Source organism: Rhinolophus sinicus, chromosome 3, assembly GCF_057876585.1.
Source record: "Rhinolophus sinicus isolate RSI-liver-muscle chromosome 3, RSI-T2T, whole genome shotgun sequence".
NCBI lineage: Eukaryota > Metazoa > Chordata > Mammalia > Chiroptera > Rhinolophidae > Rhinolophus > Rhinolophus sinicus.
In genome coordinates, this window is record NC_142503.1 from 7,205,417 (window position 1) to 7,222,179 (window position 16,763).

Below are 16,763 nucleotides of genomic sequence, written 5' to 3' on the forward strand. Positions count from 1 at the left end.
AAAGCATAGTGGAGCGGTTTGTTCGTGTGAGAGCCCAGCTTCAGGAGGCCCATGAGGAGCGACACCAGGAATGGGAGGCGCGGTCTGCCTGGGAGACTCAAGCCTCCAGCTGGCACATCACTCTCTTGGCCATGGATGGCGTTGCCTTCCTTTTGTTGATCTGCTGCGGCCTTAGGCTCCGAGGGTTGTGGACATCTTCCGCGGAGGCCTCTACCCACTCAGTCACCTGGCACAGTGAGCAAGATTCCGACCAGGTAGGAATAGCGTCTGACTCTGGGTAGGAGGACGTGTGGCCCCCACACAGTGTCCGGTGTCCGGTGGCCACTGTTCTCAAGAGTTGGACCCCCAAGGAGGGGTGGGAGGACATGGACGGCTCTCCGGCCAGTGTAGAGAGGGCCCTGCAGGCTCTGGCTGAGCGGTTGCAGGAGGAGGAGAAGGCTACAGCCGGTCACGTGGGCTGGATGTTCCTCACGGCCTTGAGTCTCAACACGGAAAATGTGCCTAGTGAAAGCCCAGGTGCCGGACCAGGTGTCCCGGTTGGACGCGCTGGAAGCCCGGGTCCGCCTGTTAGAACAGGGGCCCCACAGTGGAGACTCTGAGGCAGAGGCGGAGGAAGCGAGTGGAGACAATGTAGCTCCCAACCCTCAAGCCCGGCCAATCTTGAAGCAAAGGGTAAAACGTGAGCAACCTTTGGGCCCCGGGGGCGTTGCTGCAGGCAACCCAGCTGTGACTGAGTTCACAACCTACACCTCTTACACTCCCACTGAGTTGCAGGAGCTGAGACCCCGCAGGCTGCCCTGCATGACAGTCTGTTAACAAGCCACAGTGAAAGACCTGTCATCATCACACACACCCTCCATGTGGCACTGTAGAACCAGAAACCCAACTGCCAAAGAGGAAATTAAAACCAAAGGTTTCAAATATGCAAGAAGGGAAGGAAGTCACCTCCAATGAGACCTGGTATAGGGGACAGGTCTGTGCTGTGGCAGTTTAGCTGTATTAGAACTACAACTCCGAGAATTCCATTCCCTGCTGGGTTCCTGGTTAAGGATGTCCTGGGAGAAATCTGCAGGCAACCTGGCAGGGGCCAGGGAAACAGCTGGCAGTGAGCTCTGAAGAACTGGGCCTGGGGCATCAGGGGTGTGGCAGCGTATGTGCACTTTCGCTGGTTGGCTGCTTCACCTCTGGGTGTGGGACAGCAGTGGGTGCAGCTCCGCCAGCTGCCACCCATTCTCTTTCAGCTTCCCCAGGACCTGGGTCAGGCACATGCAGAGTGCTGTTGCAAAAGGCGCCAGCTTTTATATGTCTCTCATGTGGCCAATATGCAGCCAATGAGGGGCAGAAGAAGGTGCCAGGCTGTCCTCATGGGGGCTCCCCCTGCTTCATAGCAGGCTTCTTTTCCTGATCTCTTCCTGCTGACCTACCTCACCTCCAGGCCCAGCACCAGACGCAGAGGCAAACCTTCCTCAGACTTCTTCAGCAGCTCCCACTGTGGTGTCAGGTCTCATCCTGATACTAAATCCCCTTTTTCCCTATCGCTCATACTGCTCACACTTCTCAGGTCAAACCCCGGCTGATGCCTGCTGATGGGGTTGCCTCCACTGCCAGCATTGCAAGATGGCAGCAATGTTTACAATTTCACTTTCCCAAAGAGCAGACAATCGGCCTGGATGGATTCATTTACCCTTCAACCGGTGAACGCGTAATACCAAAATTCACCTTTTGCTGGGAATTTTTCTCCTGCTTTAATTTAAGTTCACAGATTGTGGACTCTAGCAGCCAGGCATCAACCTGATCTCAGCTCACTGGCTAAATCCAAGATCTCCATTTACTCATCTTCCCTCTGATACTGTGGTTGGCAGAATAATGGTCCTCTATACCAGGTCTCATTGGAGGTGACTTCTTTCCCTTCCTGCATATTTGAAACCTTTGGTTTTAATTTCCTCCACATCCTAATCCCCCGAACCTGTGAATATGTTACCTTATAGGGCAAAAGGGACTTTGAAGATGTGATTAATTTAAGGATCTTGAGATGGGGAGATTATTCTGGAGATTCTCTTGGTTATCCAGGTGGGCCCAATCTAATCATATGCGTCCTTAAGTGCTGAGAACCATTCCTGGCAGCAGTCGGAGGGAAATACGACTATGGAAGACTTATCAGAGATGCAAGGCTGCTGGCTTTGAAGACAGTGGAAGTGGGTACCAGTGAAGGAATGTGGACAGCCTTTAGAAGCTAAAAAAAGCAAGGATTGCCCCTAAAGCCTCCAGCATGGAGTACAGCTCCGTTCACATCTTAATTTTAGCTCAGTGAGACTTGTATTAGAATTCTAACCTCCACAAATGAAAGACACATTTGTATTGTTTTAAGCAGCTAAATTTGTGGAAATTTGTTGTAGCAGCAACAGGTAACCCATACAGCCTTCACTGAGTGGCTGCCACGGCCTCGGCTAGGACTGGTCTCTGGTACACACCTGTGTTTGGGAAAACTGCTCTTACGGCTTGGGATGGCTTCTTAAGATGATGGGCATGGGCCAGGGTTCACAACCTTGAGCAGTGAGAGGAGTGGGAGTTGACAGTGAAATAATGCATCTTCCGAGGCTCTGAAAGTATGGCACCAATTTTAGTGAGGCAACCCCAGTTTTTGAAGAAATCAGGCCTCAAAGAAGTACAGAGAACCCTTCTGGCAGAGACTATGCAGAATAAAAAGTAGGGGAGGATGGCTTTTACACTTCAGTGAACTTAAGAATTGTGGACTTTGAACTTAAACACACAATGGCAAGAAATATTGATTTTCAGACTTTAATTCCTTTGCATTTTAATGTCTTTGGACTTCAACATGAAAGTGGATTTAAACTTTGATTTTTAATTTCTCCTTGGAAGTTTTATATTTGGTGGGGTTTACATTAAAATTCAAAGCATTTCTACATTGCTGGCATTTCATTACTGGTGTGTCTCTATTCATTTGTATCTTTATGATGCTGTTTAATTTTACTGCAGAACCTCTGATATGCTATGCTGGCCAACATGGCTGGACATTGTTTGAGATAAGAAATATATTTGGGATTTCATTTTACATCTTGGGAACACAGTGACCAAGGAGTTGATTTAGATAATGTGCTGTTCTGACCCATTTCAACACCTCTTGCTTTGAGTTATAAAATGCCCACCAGGACTGCCAAGTCATCACCAAAATGCTCGATGAAAACGGAGGAAAGGCGATCTTTACAAAAAGCTTACTTAGCTCTTGCTTTGGAGAGATGAGCCAGGCCTCTGGATGATATTAATAAATAGGATAAGAGAAAAAAACACACAAAACAGGCTGGAAGATGTTAGTGGGGAAAAACGCTACCCCCTCGGTCCAATGTCTCCTTCCATGCAGGGTGTTTAATTAATGTTACACCCCAGACTTGTTTTGAAATAGTAAGCCTATTCTTGGCCAACAGACCTAAAGTAATGCCTTCAACCTGGCTTCTACCAGCAACACAGATAATATTTAGTAATATTTACACTTCGTCTCATCTCTCAAACTGTTCAGCACTCATGCAGGGAAGAAGATGTTCTTTATTAGGGACACAACAGAATAAAGAAGAAAATGGAAGGAGTAATTCAACAGATAAGAAATTTCATCACATTTCTGCAAGATGTAGAACAGATGGAGGTGAGTTGGCGGGTGAAGCTGTGGGGAAACCAGCACAGCCCAGGCTATGCACAGAGGGGACCCCACTGTGATGACCCAGTTAGGTGGCTGACTGTCCTGGTGGAACCCCAGGAAAGACTCATGCTCAGAGAAGGCAGGCATATGGGAATAGAGATGAGAAGGGAGGCTACAAAAGGGTGACTGACGGAAGGAAACAGTCGCCTGCCCTCTCATTGTCTATTCCTATCTGGGTGGAGAGAACACCCAGCTGCCAGAGAATTACTGACCCCTCCCCTCCAGGCCAAGCAAATAAACAAAACAAACAACTCAGAAGAACATTCTCCAAAGAGGTTGATTGCACTGGGGGAGAACTACTAAAATGTTACTGTGGATATCTGAGCCTTAGAGCAAAGCCCTCCTCAAAGGACTGCCCACCACACAGCTCACTCCTACTTGCTCCCCTGATGTCAAGCTCACAGTTAACCAGTGTCATCAATGTGCACAGAGCTCAGACAGATGCTCTACTTCTGTCTTAAAAGTGAGCAGAGGGTCTCTACACATTTAAAGTAAATCTGCAAAATCAATGAGAAAGACTCCTATAAATAAATAGAAAAAGAATGACAATAGAGAAAAGTGAGATGATTCATGATAAAGAGAAAACAACAACAACCCTTAGTTCTAAAAAATATCCTTAGAGAAATTCAAGAATAGTTTATATTCAATAAATAAGAATAGAGCTTATTAAAAAACACAGAATTCTTAGAATTAAAATCATAATAATATTTTCTTCGATCCATGCCCCTAAAAATGCCTCATAGATAGGTTGAAGAAAATGTTGGATATTGGAAAAATCTCTCTAAATGTATGATAAAAAAGCAAATGGGTTCAAATTATATATGAAAATATGAGAGAAAAAAATCCAAGAGATTCAAAATCTGACTGATACTAATTCCAGAAAGAGGACAGAGAAAAATGAATACATTTTAAACAAAATAAGATAATTTTCTGACAACAAAGGTCATGATTCTTTAAATTGGAAGTGTCCAATGCCAAAACATTTTTAAAAAAAGGCACAGACAGACCTACCTATCTCATCACAGGCTTTATAGTATAAAGGATAAAGTTCGATTATAGAAAACAGTCATCAGAACAATAATTTTCTATTCATCCATAGCCAGTAAACATCAAACATGTATGAAGATTTAACATGGACATTTTCAGAATTTTATCTTCTAAGCGTCTGTTTTTTTTTAGGAACTTATATAAGACTAAAGCAAGACAGAGGAGGGCATTGAATCTAGGTGACAGAAGCTCCAAACCAGGAGAGCTGTTTAGCAGGTATTGAGAGCCATCATTCAAATGTACCCCAAAGAGAGAGGATTCTGATAGTGAGATTTGGAAAACCATGGAATTAATGATGATTGAAATCATGGATAAAGTTGAGTTGGTTACATTGTAGCTGACGGAGGATCCATTCAGATACGATGCTAAAAATGTACCCCTTGGACAAGAACCACCGCATTGGACCCATGGGGGTGTGACTGTAGGTACCACATGGATCTGCTCCTCCATCATAATGTGAAGGCTGGTCTCTGGCTTTCAACTTCCTTTTTTAAAAAAATGGATCTATTTTTTGTTCTCAGTTTCAGGTGTACAAGAACAACATAATGACTAGACGTTTACACCCCTCACAAAGTGATAACCCCAACAAGTCTGCTACTCCCCTGACATCTTACATAGCTATTACCATACCATTGACTATGTTCCCTAGGCTGTACTCTATATCCCGTGACTATATATATATATATATATATATATATATATATATATATATATATATTTAATTACAGTTGACATTCAACACTATTTTTTATTAGTTTCAGGTGCACAGCACAGGCATCCATACAAGCCATGAAGTGATTCCCCCAAGTCCAGCACCACCTGACACAGTTTTACAGTATTACTGACTATATTCCCATTCTACACTTCACGTCCCGGTGACTATCCTGTAACCACCAATTTGTGCCTTCTAATCCTTCCACCTTTCTCACCCATCCCTCAACCTCCCATCCAGCTAGCGGCCGTCAGTCTGCTTTCTGCACGTGAAGTCAACCCTGAGAGTGTCAAAGTCAAGTATGATGACACAGGCTGTGAATGAGAAGGGGTGAAGACACAGGAGCCCTAAAATATCCTTATCTTACGAAAGGGGTGATAAGACTTAATGTCTGTGTTAGATGGGAGACACGGAGGCTTAACTTTAAAGTGACTGATTAAATTTGCAGATGAACCCAGGATCATGAACCCACCATTTTGGTAAGAAGGAGAAGAGACCGGAGTGATGAAAATGAGAAAAACCCTCCTCCATCATAACGGCAAGTCAGTATGAAAAGCTTATGATAACTAATTTAGAGTAAAATAAGCATATTATTTAAAGACATGGAATAACCATGAGAAAATGAAAATAAAAATACACAACAAAAGTTAAAGCTGAATGCCTCTGGGGAATCTGGGAGGACAGATGAGGCAAGAGACTGTTGTTTACAAGCACTTTTATACTACTTTGTTTTTGACCATATATATCTATTACTTTGATTGAAAAAATTAAGAGACAATACTTTTAATTATCATCCTTGCTGCTTCCAATCCTTCACAAGTAGTTGCTTTAAGAAGATGCATTAAGAAATCAGGTCAATAGGGTCCTATTTATTTTAAACACGGCAACATTATTAAAACCCTCCTGCGTCCATCTTTATTAGCATTGCTTTCTTTCCCTGACCAACAAATGTGTTTGCTCACCTCTGGGAAAAGGTGAACGCCAGTCTGGATTGGGGTCTGTATTAGTTTCCTGGGGCTGTTACAACGAAGGACCCCAGACTGAGTGATGTAAACAACAGAAACTCAGACACTTATTCTCTCATGCTTCTGGAGGCTAGAAGTCCAAGATCACGGTGTCACCAGGGTTGGATCCTTCCAAGAGCTGGGAGGAGAAACTGTTCCATGCCTCTCTTGAGCTTCTGATAGTTTGCTGGGTCTCTGAGATGCCTTCCTTGCCTTGTAGGACATCACCTTGACCTCTGCCTTCATCTTCACATGGTGTCCCCCGGTGTGCATCTGTGTTCAAATCTCCCCTGTCCATAAGGACATCAGCCTTATCTGATTAAGGGTCCACCCTACCCTAATATCCTAACTTAACTAATTATATATGAGTCACATTTTGAGGGACTACGGGTTAGGACCTCAACATCTGGATTCTGGGGGTCATAGTTCAACTTACAACAGAGCACTTTGGAGACGAGGCATTAAATCAACTGACCTAATATTTCTAAGTAAAATAGTGAAACTGGGGCCTATCTTCTTAATTAAAAGAAAAGACTCTTTGGGTCTGTGAAGTTTAAGGTCAAAGAATATACTGCTCTTGGAGAAGTAGAACTCTTACAGTTGCTTTCAACTGAAATAAAACTTACTAAGTTTTATAGTTCAATAAAACCTGTTTTATTACGATGTATAAAGCATTCTGAAATCTTTAGTTGAGAATTTCAAAATTTAGGTTGATTATTTCCATATTTACAGAGAGAAAAACTATATTAGTCAAGCCCAAAGGACATGCAGCATTTCTAATCAAAGTTTATTTGCTTTGCAGCATTTCAAATAATGGCTAACAATATAATGGCTTTAACTGGATTTAAATAAAATTCTGATCATCGTCTCACAGTAATTATTGCATAGGAAGAAAATTATTTATTTCAAGGCCTAATGGGCAGTGGCAAAATATATTCTGCTGTGAACAGATACTGCACTGCAAACAGGCAGCTGTGATTTTAAGCATGCATGTTTGTTGAATAAATGCATGTAAATACCTCAAATTTTAACATTTTATAATTGTTTGCCAAGGAATACACAGTAAATAATTTAAAGCTCTGCAAGATCATTTCTTTCTTTTAGTCTTTTATTGCTTACAAGTTGGTACTCTACATCCTTTTGGGTATATAACTTAACGTCTAATCTCAAGTAAAAACACAAACACATGTTGTATTTTTAAAAAAATAACTAAAATGGTTCCTTTGAGTATTTGTTTACAAACTATCCTCATTTGTAAATATCTACAGAGGAATTCAAAGGGTATTATGCCCTATAATTTTTTTCAACACACACGTGTGTTCATGCATTTGCTAAGAAGCAGGAAGGAGAAAGTAGCAGAAAAACCCAGGTACGAGGGTGGCTCCTCTAATGTCCTGAGTTGTTATTCCTTGCTGAACTCTGTACAAGTTCAATTGAAGAGTTAGAAGGGAAGTAAAAGCTGTATTTGTTACTTTGAAGTCATTGTTTTATTTAATTCATGCATGAATATCTAACCCAGTTCTAAAGATGGCTTGAGGAGGGGCCTTGTGACAACAGAAGTGAAGTGAGCCTTTTTACTTTTACTCTGTTCCACCCTCCAGAGCCATCCACTCCCTTGCTGCTCATCTAGTTAAGTTTCCAAAACGTGGACACGTTTGTCAGGGATATCCCTGTTAATAGTTAGCTGCCAGGAATGCATGAGTGCGACAGCTCAGAGCAGGGACCCGGCCAATCACAGTGGGTGCTGGTGTGGTCGAACAAATGCCAAGCCTGCACAAGCAGATGTCGAAGGCTTAGAACACACCTGGCCCCCTAGAAATTCGAAAGCACCTAAGAAATAACAACTAAGGAATGAACTTAGAATGTGGCTGTACACAGAAAGGCTTACTGTAGTAAAAAGAGTTCATCAGACTTGGGCAGAGACAAGAGTCTCCGAGGAGGAGTGGAAAGATAACAACGGATAAAAGAAACGGAGGGTTTGATGACCTCGAGGTTAAATTAGATTACTTGTACTTACATAGTGGATTCCCAAAGCTCTGTAGGAGCCCTAAGATTCCAAACGTTCATAGGTCACTTTGGCAGATGACCATGGGCTGGTGCTGAAGGTGAACAAGACTCTCTAAGGCTCTTTGAGGGGAATACACTTGCTGCATTTTACTTTTGCATCAGGCAGTGGTGTCAGCTCGGGCTAGATCTGCATCACTGAAGCGATGTCTAAACAGAAGGCAGCAGAGCCCTGCAGATTGCCAGGCGCCCTCAGATTTCTGCCAGCACGGATATTTAGAAGGCTTTGTTACTCTGGACTGGGAATGTTCTCGTAGATGCTCACTTCCGACTTCCTTTTCTAGAGTGGTAGCTGGACCTACGGGCTTGTTGTTTTTCAATAGTATCCAGCATGGCGACTCCAGAAACCATGAGCTTCAGCCCATCAAAACCGTATTACAACATGTTTTTCTTTGAAACAGGTGAAATTTGTGCCTGAAGTTCAGCCAAGCACAATAAGACTCCATCTCTGGAAAGGCAGAAAACATGCTGAAGTAGCGCCCATTGTCACTCTGAATGGATTTGCCTGCAATGGCTTGGGTGGCATTATGGCAGAAGACAGCACAGCTTCTAAGAGAGGAAGAGGACAGAGTCTCGGCCACCAGCACATGCTGATGAAGAAACAGAGGGTCGGGACATGACAATGGCTACAAACCTTCATTCTTCTCCAAAGGAGCCAAATAAGAGTCATACGTACTCTCTAAGTACTAGCATCAAAGTTTCCCCAGGAAAGAAAGCTCCTGATATTCAGAAGTGACATTCTGCCTTGGATGTTTCCAAAGGAGGTTCACACAGAGATTTCTGATGTCACCCAGCTGCACAGAATGGGTGACACCCAGCCTCTGTCAGAAGCGGCACCAAGTGATAGAGTAACCATCAGTTCCTCGACAGTGGCTTCAAATATCGGAAGCCACCAGGCCTGCTGCAGCAGGTAGTGTCATGGGACAGGGGCAGTGCCGTCATCTCTTTTCTGGTTTCAAGCTATCAATCATCTCAACCCTTTGCATGTGATAAGATGCAATGGAGCTCTGTGCTTCCAGGCAAAGGTTTTTTGTGTTGGAGCAAATCCCAATTTTAGTAAAATCCAATTCTTTCCAGATCATGAAATGAATGCAGAGGTAAACAGCAGAAGGTGTTCCTTTATTTCTGTTGGCCTCATGCATCCATTGGCAAGGTCTTAATGCACAGAAGGCCCACGAGGTTTGTTTTAGATCACACACTGTGGAAATGCCTTTCTCTTGCAGGCATTTCCAATTGAAACACAATCTATGAAAATAAGGATGGGTGTTCATAACCATAAAGGCAGGGTATATTTTCAGTTATTGAATTCACCCCCAAATTATCCTACACATTATAATATGTGCAGAATAATAGTTTTATCTTCCCTGACCCAGGTAACTCTATGTTATTTTAGTGTAAAACATTAATCGAACAACACTGTAACCCTTCACGATGATTTTTTTCCACAAGGACAATTCTTCACTTAGAGGAAGGAAAAACACACACAATGGGATCTAGTTCTAATTCAGCTAAGAGTGTGACGGAGACATGACAATAACCTTAAAGGGTATGAACTGATGCTGGGAATCTTGACCCACGATTGAACAAATATTTATGACTCCAGCTTGAGTAATTTATATCCTTAAATAAACAAACTCACAGAGACGCCACCAGCATAGCTACAAGGAAATGTCAGAGTCAAGTCAGGAGGTCAGTGCAATCCTGGGTAATTAAAAGATCATTTTTTGAGAGTCAATCTTGCAATCTGCTTGCCAAATACTTGCTTGAATGGGGTGCTGTGATGAACTCCAAATATCACCTAGAACAGCAATGTGTATAATCAAGAAGACTAACCTGAAATCCCACACTGAGGCCACCAACTTTGTTAGCAGTCCAACCAGTAACACCACACATTTAAAAAGTGAGGGGCGAGAGAGAATGGCTCATGTTCACTGTGACAATGTATGTTCTAAGAAAGATACGTGTCAAATGCTTTACATGCTGTCATTCATTCATCCTTACGGCTCTATGAGGGGTTAAGCTCTGTGCTCGTGGAAAGGCTTTCTCTCATGTTCCCTTTTGGAAAGTTCCTTAGTACATGATACCATTACGTAATACCAACACCATGAATGTTTCATTCGAGAAATTGACTGTTCAGAAAGATAAGCTGTCTGTTGTTAACCACAGTATAACCCAGAATATACACTTTATCAACAATAACTCAGATAACTTGTCCTTTGATCAGTGATTGTTAACGCCATTCTAACGACGGCCCGTGGGTGCTGTAGGGTGCTCAAGTCCTCCTAAACCAAATGACCAAGACCGCAATGCCGTCATAGGATTTCAGTGAGGGTTATGTTGATTGGATTCTAATGATTTCATTTGTTCAATCCATGTGTGTTACACTCGATATGCTCTTGTTTTGTCATTTGCAACCCCCCGCACCCCGAATTGCCTGGCTTATTAGCCCTCTGAGAGGACTGGAGCATCACACTTAGTTAGCACACCTGCTACCATGCCAGAAAGTGGACGGGGATCTTGGGTGTCAGTCATGCTGTTAATAAGGGTTCTAACCTGTGACCAGCTCCCGGATCTCCAGGTCGGTGGTTTTGCGGAGCAACCTCACCAGCGCTGGGATGCCGCCACAGTTTTTCAGGGCGATTTTGTTGTCGTCGTTGGCCTTCCCATATACCAAGTTTCTCAACGCCCCACAGGCACTACGGTGGACTTCGGTCATCCGATGGTCCAGCAGGTCCACCAGGAGCTGGATGCCGCCTTGTCTCCTTATCTGAAAGAGCAAAGGACACGCCCTGTGCCTTAAAGAGGAAGCTTTCACTACTTACACCAAAACAGGGTTTCTCACATGAAGCAGCTGCTACAATTAACTGCACCGAACTGCATTAAGGCATAGGCAGGGAAAAGAAAGCACATGGGTGTTCGCCTTGAGATTTTGTTAGCTTTACGGCTTTTCCTATCCCACTGATAAAAACCCAAATGCATTTCCTTTTAAGCTACGGAATTTTGGAGAGGTGCTGTTAACTTCCTAAGGAGTGTCTCAGACATTTCTCTCTATAAAAGTATGCCACACACTCATGGCAGGAAGCAGCTGGAAAGGCAAAAGAATGCTTTTCAGTCCTAAGACTTATTCAGTTTAACAACAAAATCACATTAAATTTCAGTGTTTATTTTACTCAAAGAAAATTTTGGTTTTTCGGTAAGTGAATGAAAAAAACCAAAAACACCTTGCAATATGTTTCTACATGTGTGCTCTTCCTGTCACCCTTTACTTTCTAGATCAACTCCACACAGACATCATTTCATGGAATTTTCACCAGTAAAGCTGTATTTGAATATTTCTGCATTTATATGGAAAAATAACACGATTCTGTCAGTAATATTCTTTTTTTTTTTTTTTTTTTTTAACTTCAACATCCCTCAGGGATTGAGGAATTATAATTTGGCATGAAAGAATATAATTTGGCACCATCCCTACTTAATTTTCTTATTAAAGAAAACTCATTCATCCCACAGGTGTGCCTGGGCACATGGCTAAGTCCCCCAAATCTTTCAAACATGCTCATACGCCACTTTCTCGATGAGGCTGCTCCAAACACACTATTTAAAAGTGCAACCTGAACCACACCACATCCCCAATCCAGCGATCTTGTTTTACCTTCACCTGTGATAGAATTCCTCATAGCCCTTGTCGTGGTCTAACTTTATTACGTTTACTGCTATCGTCTGTCTTTCTGCTAGAATGCATGTTCTTGGAGGACAAGTCTCTTTGTTTTGTTCACTGATAGACCCCGATCCCCATACTAAGTGCAAAGCTGGGCACGGAGTTCAGTGAGCATTTGCTGAGTGAATGGGGAGGGAAGGTGTGTTACTTGTTACAGTACTGTTCCTCAGAGTAGCGAACGTTCACTTTTCAAAACTGAGTAATAGCCTTCTTTAAAAAGAATAAAAGAACTTGTGAGCAGCTAAGACTATCTCTGGGGGTGCAGGGAAGGGCTACAGCAGCTTTCCCCAACCAGTTTACAAATAAAATATGGGCATGCGTCATTCATAGAAGGTGGGCCATGTCATGATTCAGAATACGCCTGGAGAAATTAGTTTCATTCAATGACAAAATGAAAACAGAAAAAGCTGAAATCCTCAGAGAACTCATGGACTTTAAGTCCCTAATTTGGAAAATGTGAAATGTGGTGTTTCCCATAGTTTCCCTCCTGTGGGCACAGGATCCCAGAAGGACACTGGTGGGACACGAGGTTAAGCGTATTACCTTCCCCCAGGTACCTGAGTAGCCTGCAGTGGGGAGAGTGCCTGGGGAAGGCAGCTGAAGGGATTACTGGGTCAATTTGAAAAAGCCAGAAAGGACCAGAAACAACTGTTTCCCAACTTACAATTTTACCTAGGACCTGCTTGGCACCTACTCAAGAAAGATGACGTGTGTACCACTACATACATGTGTCTCATACACACATCTGGGTCCTAACCACATTATTATAATACTTCAGAAGGGATATTCCACCTGTATGAACAGGTTAAACTATGAAGATAATTTTCTCTATGTGTGTGTATTTGCATGTGTGTACTTTAAAATTCTCTGGCTTTAATTATTTTAATAATGATGAAACCATTAGGAAAGAAGAAAGCCATTACATTTAACCAATTGGTTATATAGTAAAAGCAGATGGTTTAGTAAATCTGTCTATTTCATCTATATACCTATATATATTACCTATACTGTATATTATAGTGAGTATTCCGAACTTATGATAATATATTTCCCATTCCTACAACTTAATGAATTATGCTATTAAAGGATTATTTCAAAGCACCGAAAGAGAAAATGAATTCCAAACAAATGCAATATCAATTCTTAATGGTATGAGAACACAATGCTTTCAGTGTGACTCTAAGAAATGCCATCTATCCACGTTTATAATAAAATCTTAAGTTCTATTTCAATCTATTTAGAGAAACACAAATAAGACTTGAAACTTTTTCTTCCGCTCTTATTTTTTGGAGTCACTGGATCACCAGTATTAAAAACTTCTGTTTTCTGGGGATTGAATTTCTTCTAGGAATGTGACAATCCCACTTCAGTCTTCTGAAGCCAAACGTTCATCGGAGCTGATATTTAAACATCTGCAGATGTGAAATGTGACTGTCGGGTCTTAGGTTCTTCCTCCCGCTCCTACCACCTCGCCTCTCCCAACAGGACCAGAGGGCAGCTGTGAGGGGGGCCTGCAATTCTATTGCAGCGTCTTTACAATTGCAGGGCTTCTGTTCTGGGTGGATGTGAAGGGGTCCGAATGCAGTCTTCTTCTCTCCCCCTCCACTTTTCTTCTGGATCCTCCTTCCCTTCAGCTTGTCCTTACACCCATTCATCTAGTTTCTTCTTACATCCAACCTCAAACTCTTATAAGACTCCAAACATACCTAATTTAAACATCAATAACGTACAACTTCTCTTTAACAAACTACCAGGGAAAATTTTATTCTTTGAAATGGCACCTTTTCTTCCTCTCCCACACCTTTTCTTCCTCTCCCACTAAATGGCAAGCAATCCATCTTCCATTTGTCCTTCCAATTGGTCATGTCACACCCAGTAGGCGGGTCCTTGTTTTAGCCACAGCCCCCCTGCCCCCAGGACCATTTCAGACCAGTTTAACCCTCTCCCCTTACTCCCCTGAGGGCCTGGGCTCTGGCTGTTCATGGCAGTTAACTACCCACTGTATTAGTTTGTTAAAGGACATTCTTAATTGACTTATTATCTGGTCAACATGTGGTCAACTTAGCAATAAGTTGATATAACATCTATAGAGTCAATGAAAGGCATTTAACTCAGAGTTAGGACTTCATAAATTTTATTTAGTAGGTAAACTATATATTATTTAATAGATCATTAATTCATTCTGGTATATAACTAATGAGAATATACAAAGGATATATTTATTTTAGAATGAACTGTATGGGTCACTTAAAAATAATATCAAAGTGTGCTGCATCAATATTGAACCCATGAAATATTTTGCTAGATCTATTCCCAAGCAAATTTAGTGAATTACTTAATCTATATTTTAAAAACAACAGGAGTGCAATGGTTTTTCTTCTAATGGCAACTGAACCACATGCATGCACATACACACACACACACAAAAATTGAAAAATAATTTTTAAGTGATACTAGTTCTTGGAGAGAAAAAATATATATTTTTTCTGAATATTGAGGGAATTATTAGGCAAAAAAGAGAAAAGGACCATATTTTGATTTTATTAATAAATTAGTTTCTAACAAACAGATGAAAAATGCAACCAGTAGCAAAAGATATAACCAGTAACAAGTTAAATGACACAGAAGGTTCTAGTTGCATGTAGATTTTCCCAGATGCTACTCATGTGACACGATGTAGGATGTGTAGGTGCCATGTCTAGCAGAAATCTTTGGTTTTTGAAACTCATATGGAAAGATAAAGAAGTTTACAAATACATTATTATTGGTACTTGATTTCCCTTATTTTTCCAATCCAGACGTCCCCATGTTCCTAGAATTTCGGCCACCCTGTACAGATTTCCAAATCCAGCTCCCATCCCATTGAGCAAGTCCTCAGCGGCACCGAAGACCTTCACAGAGGTCACAGAGGTGACTGCATGAGCAGATAACAAAATGAACAGCTGAAAGGGGAGAATCTGAACTTTTTCCTTTTACCATCCTCAACTTAAGAGAAATAGCTTATATTGTACTAGTTATGTATTAGTAATAGCTTCCTGTCCATAACTCTGGTTAAAGAAAACTATTTCCCATGAAATTCTCTGAAATGACCTATTTTACAGCCATTGAAACTTTCAAGTTCTCATCACCCTCATGATCCCATCATCTAAAGAGATAAAAGAGGGGGAAAGTCCTTCATTTTGGTCTGAATGTGAATCATTATTCTCCCCAGTGATGCGTTTTACAAGACGCTTCAAAAGGAACAAAGCCCCTGAAACATGGCACACGACTCACATATTGATAGGCCAGCCAGTAAAGGAATGCACACCGTCAGGCAAGTTCGGAAAGGTTTATTAAAAGTCCATGGGCCTGCACAAGAGCTGCCACAGCCCCCGAGGGAAGGGGTAAAAAGGGTTTTATAGGGGGCGATGTTAATAGGGAAGCATTGTTTGCCTGTGTCTGCAGGTGCAGGATAACAGACATTTTGTTGTTTTCTTGCAGACATGGCTCTGTCTGCAAGTCAAGATCTCTGAGTCTTCATATTGAGAGACCTATCATGAAGTCAAGGTCTCTACCATCAGAGACCTAACATATATGCCACAGTCCTTGGCCCTTTCCACTCCCCTCTTGCTAATAGCGATCATGGGCAGTGAAGTTTGAATGGATGAATAGCAGGATTCTCTACAGATAATCTTGCTGTCCATCAGTGAGGCCTGCACAGAGGTCAAAGGGGTCTGAGAGCATCCATCTTGGGGCTGGGAGCCGACACCCCACAAACCCTGAGCACTCAGAACAGCTACACGCCAAACGTGACATTCATTACTCTGTAAGAGTGCCCAGGAAAGGCTCCTCTTTCCTTTTGGAATAAGAAGAATTTTGAGTGATTCCACAAACCCGTTTCTAAAGACACCCCTCAGACATACTCAAGGTGTTCCAAATAAGTCTAATAGTGTCCATTACCCAGCATTAGGTTTGGACAAGTCCTTGTAGATACAGAATACAAAATCATGAAGTAGGAAGAGAACAAAGAATGGCTCCAATAAAAGCCTCCCTTTCTGTGTTGCAAACTGAACCAAAAGTTTGCTTTCTGTTTCTATACTTAGATATTGAGTGATACTAAACTCCCGTGGTTTTCTCTAAGTTACAAACTGTTGATGGAATCAGACTCGTAAGTATACCTAAGTCATTCCAAGGTCACAGTTAGCTGAAACAGCCCCACACTGCTTTCCTTGAGTTATCTAGAGGCAAACGTCATGTGTAAGTGCAGGTGGATGCTTCCTGCCAAGACCATGCTCCCAGGTTCAAAGGCTATCTTTAATTTCTCTCTCTCCCTCTCCTACTATCCTTATCTCCTGAAGGTTTGAACACACAGTCTCAAGCAGACACACACACTCTATTTGACAGTAGGGAATTTATTCTATTTGACATTTCATGAAAACACATGCAAGGCCTCATTATACTGAGTTATTTACATCAATAACGTACACTGAGTACTATCGCCTAAAACAATTACCTACTGTCTGCAAA

The 16,763-nt window shown here is 42.1% G+C and overlaps 1 protein-coding gene across 5 annotated transcripts in view; it reads right to left on the minus strand.

The window, feature by feature from the left end:
- CTNND2 (catenin delta 2) overlaps positions 1-16,763 on the minus strand; it is an 831,455-nt gene that overhangs the window by 193,137 nt on the left and 621,555 nt on the right. For all 5 annotated transcript variants that reach the window (XM_074329072.2, XM_088796434.1, XM_074329071.2 and 2 more), the window contains one exon: positions 11,093-11,306. In XM_074329072.2, the coding sequence (XP_074185173.2) occupies positions 11,093-11,306 (214 nt within the window). The remainder of the gene's footprint in view (positions 1-11,092; positions 11,307-16,763) is intronic.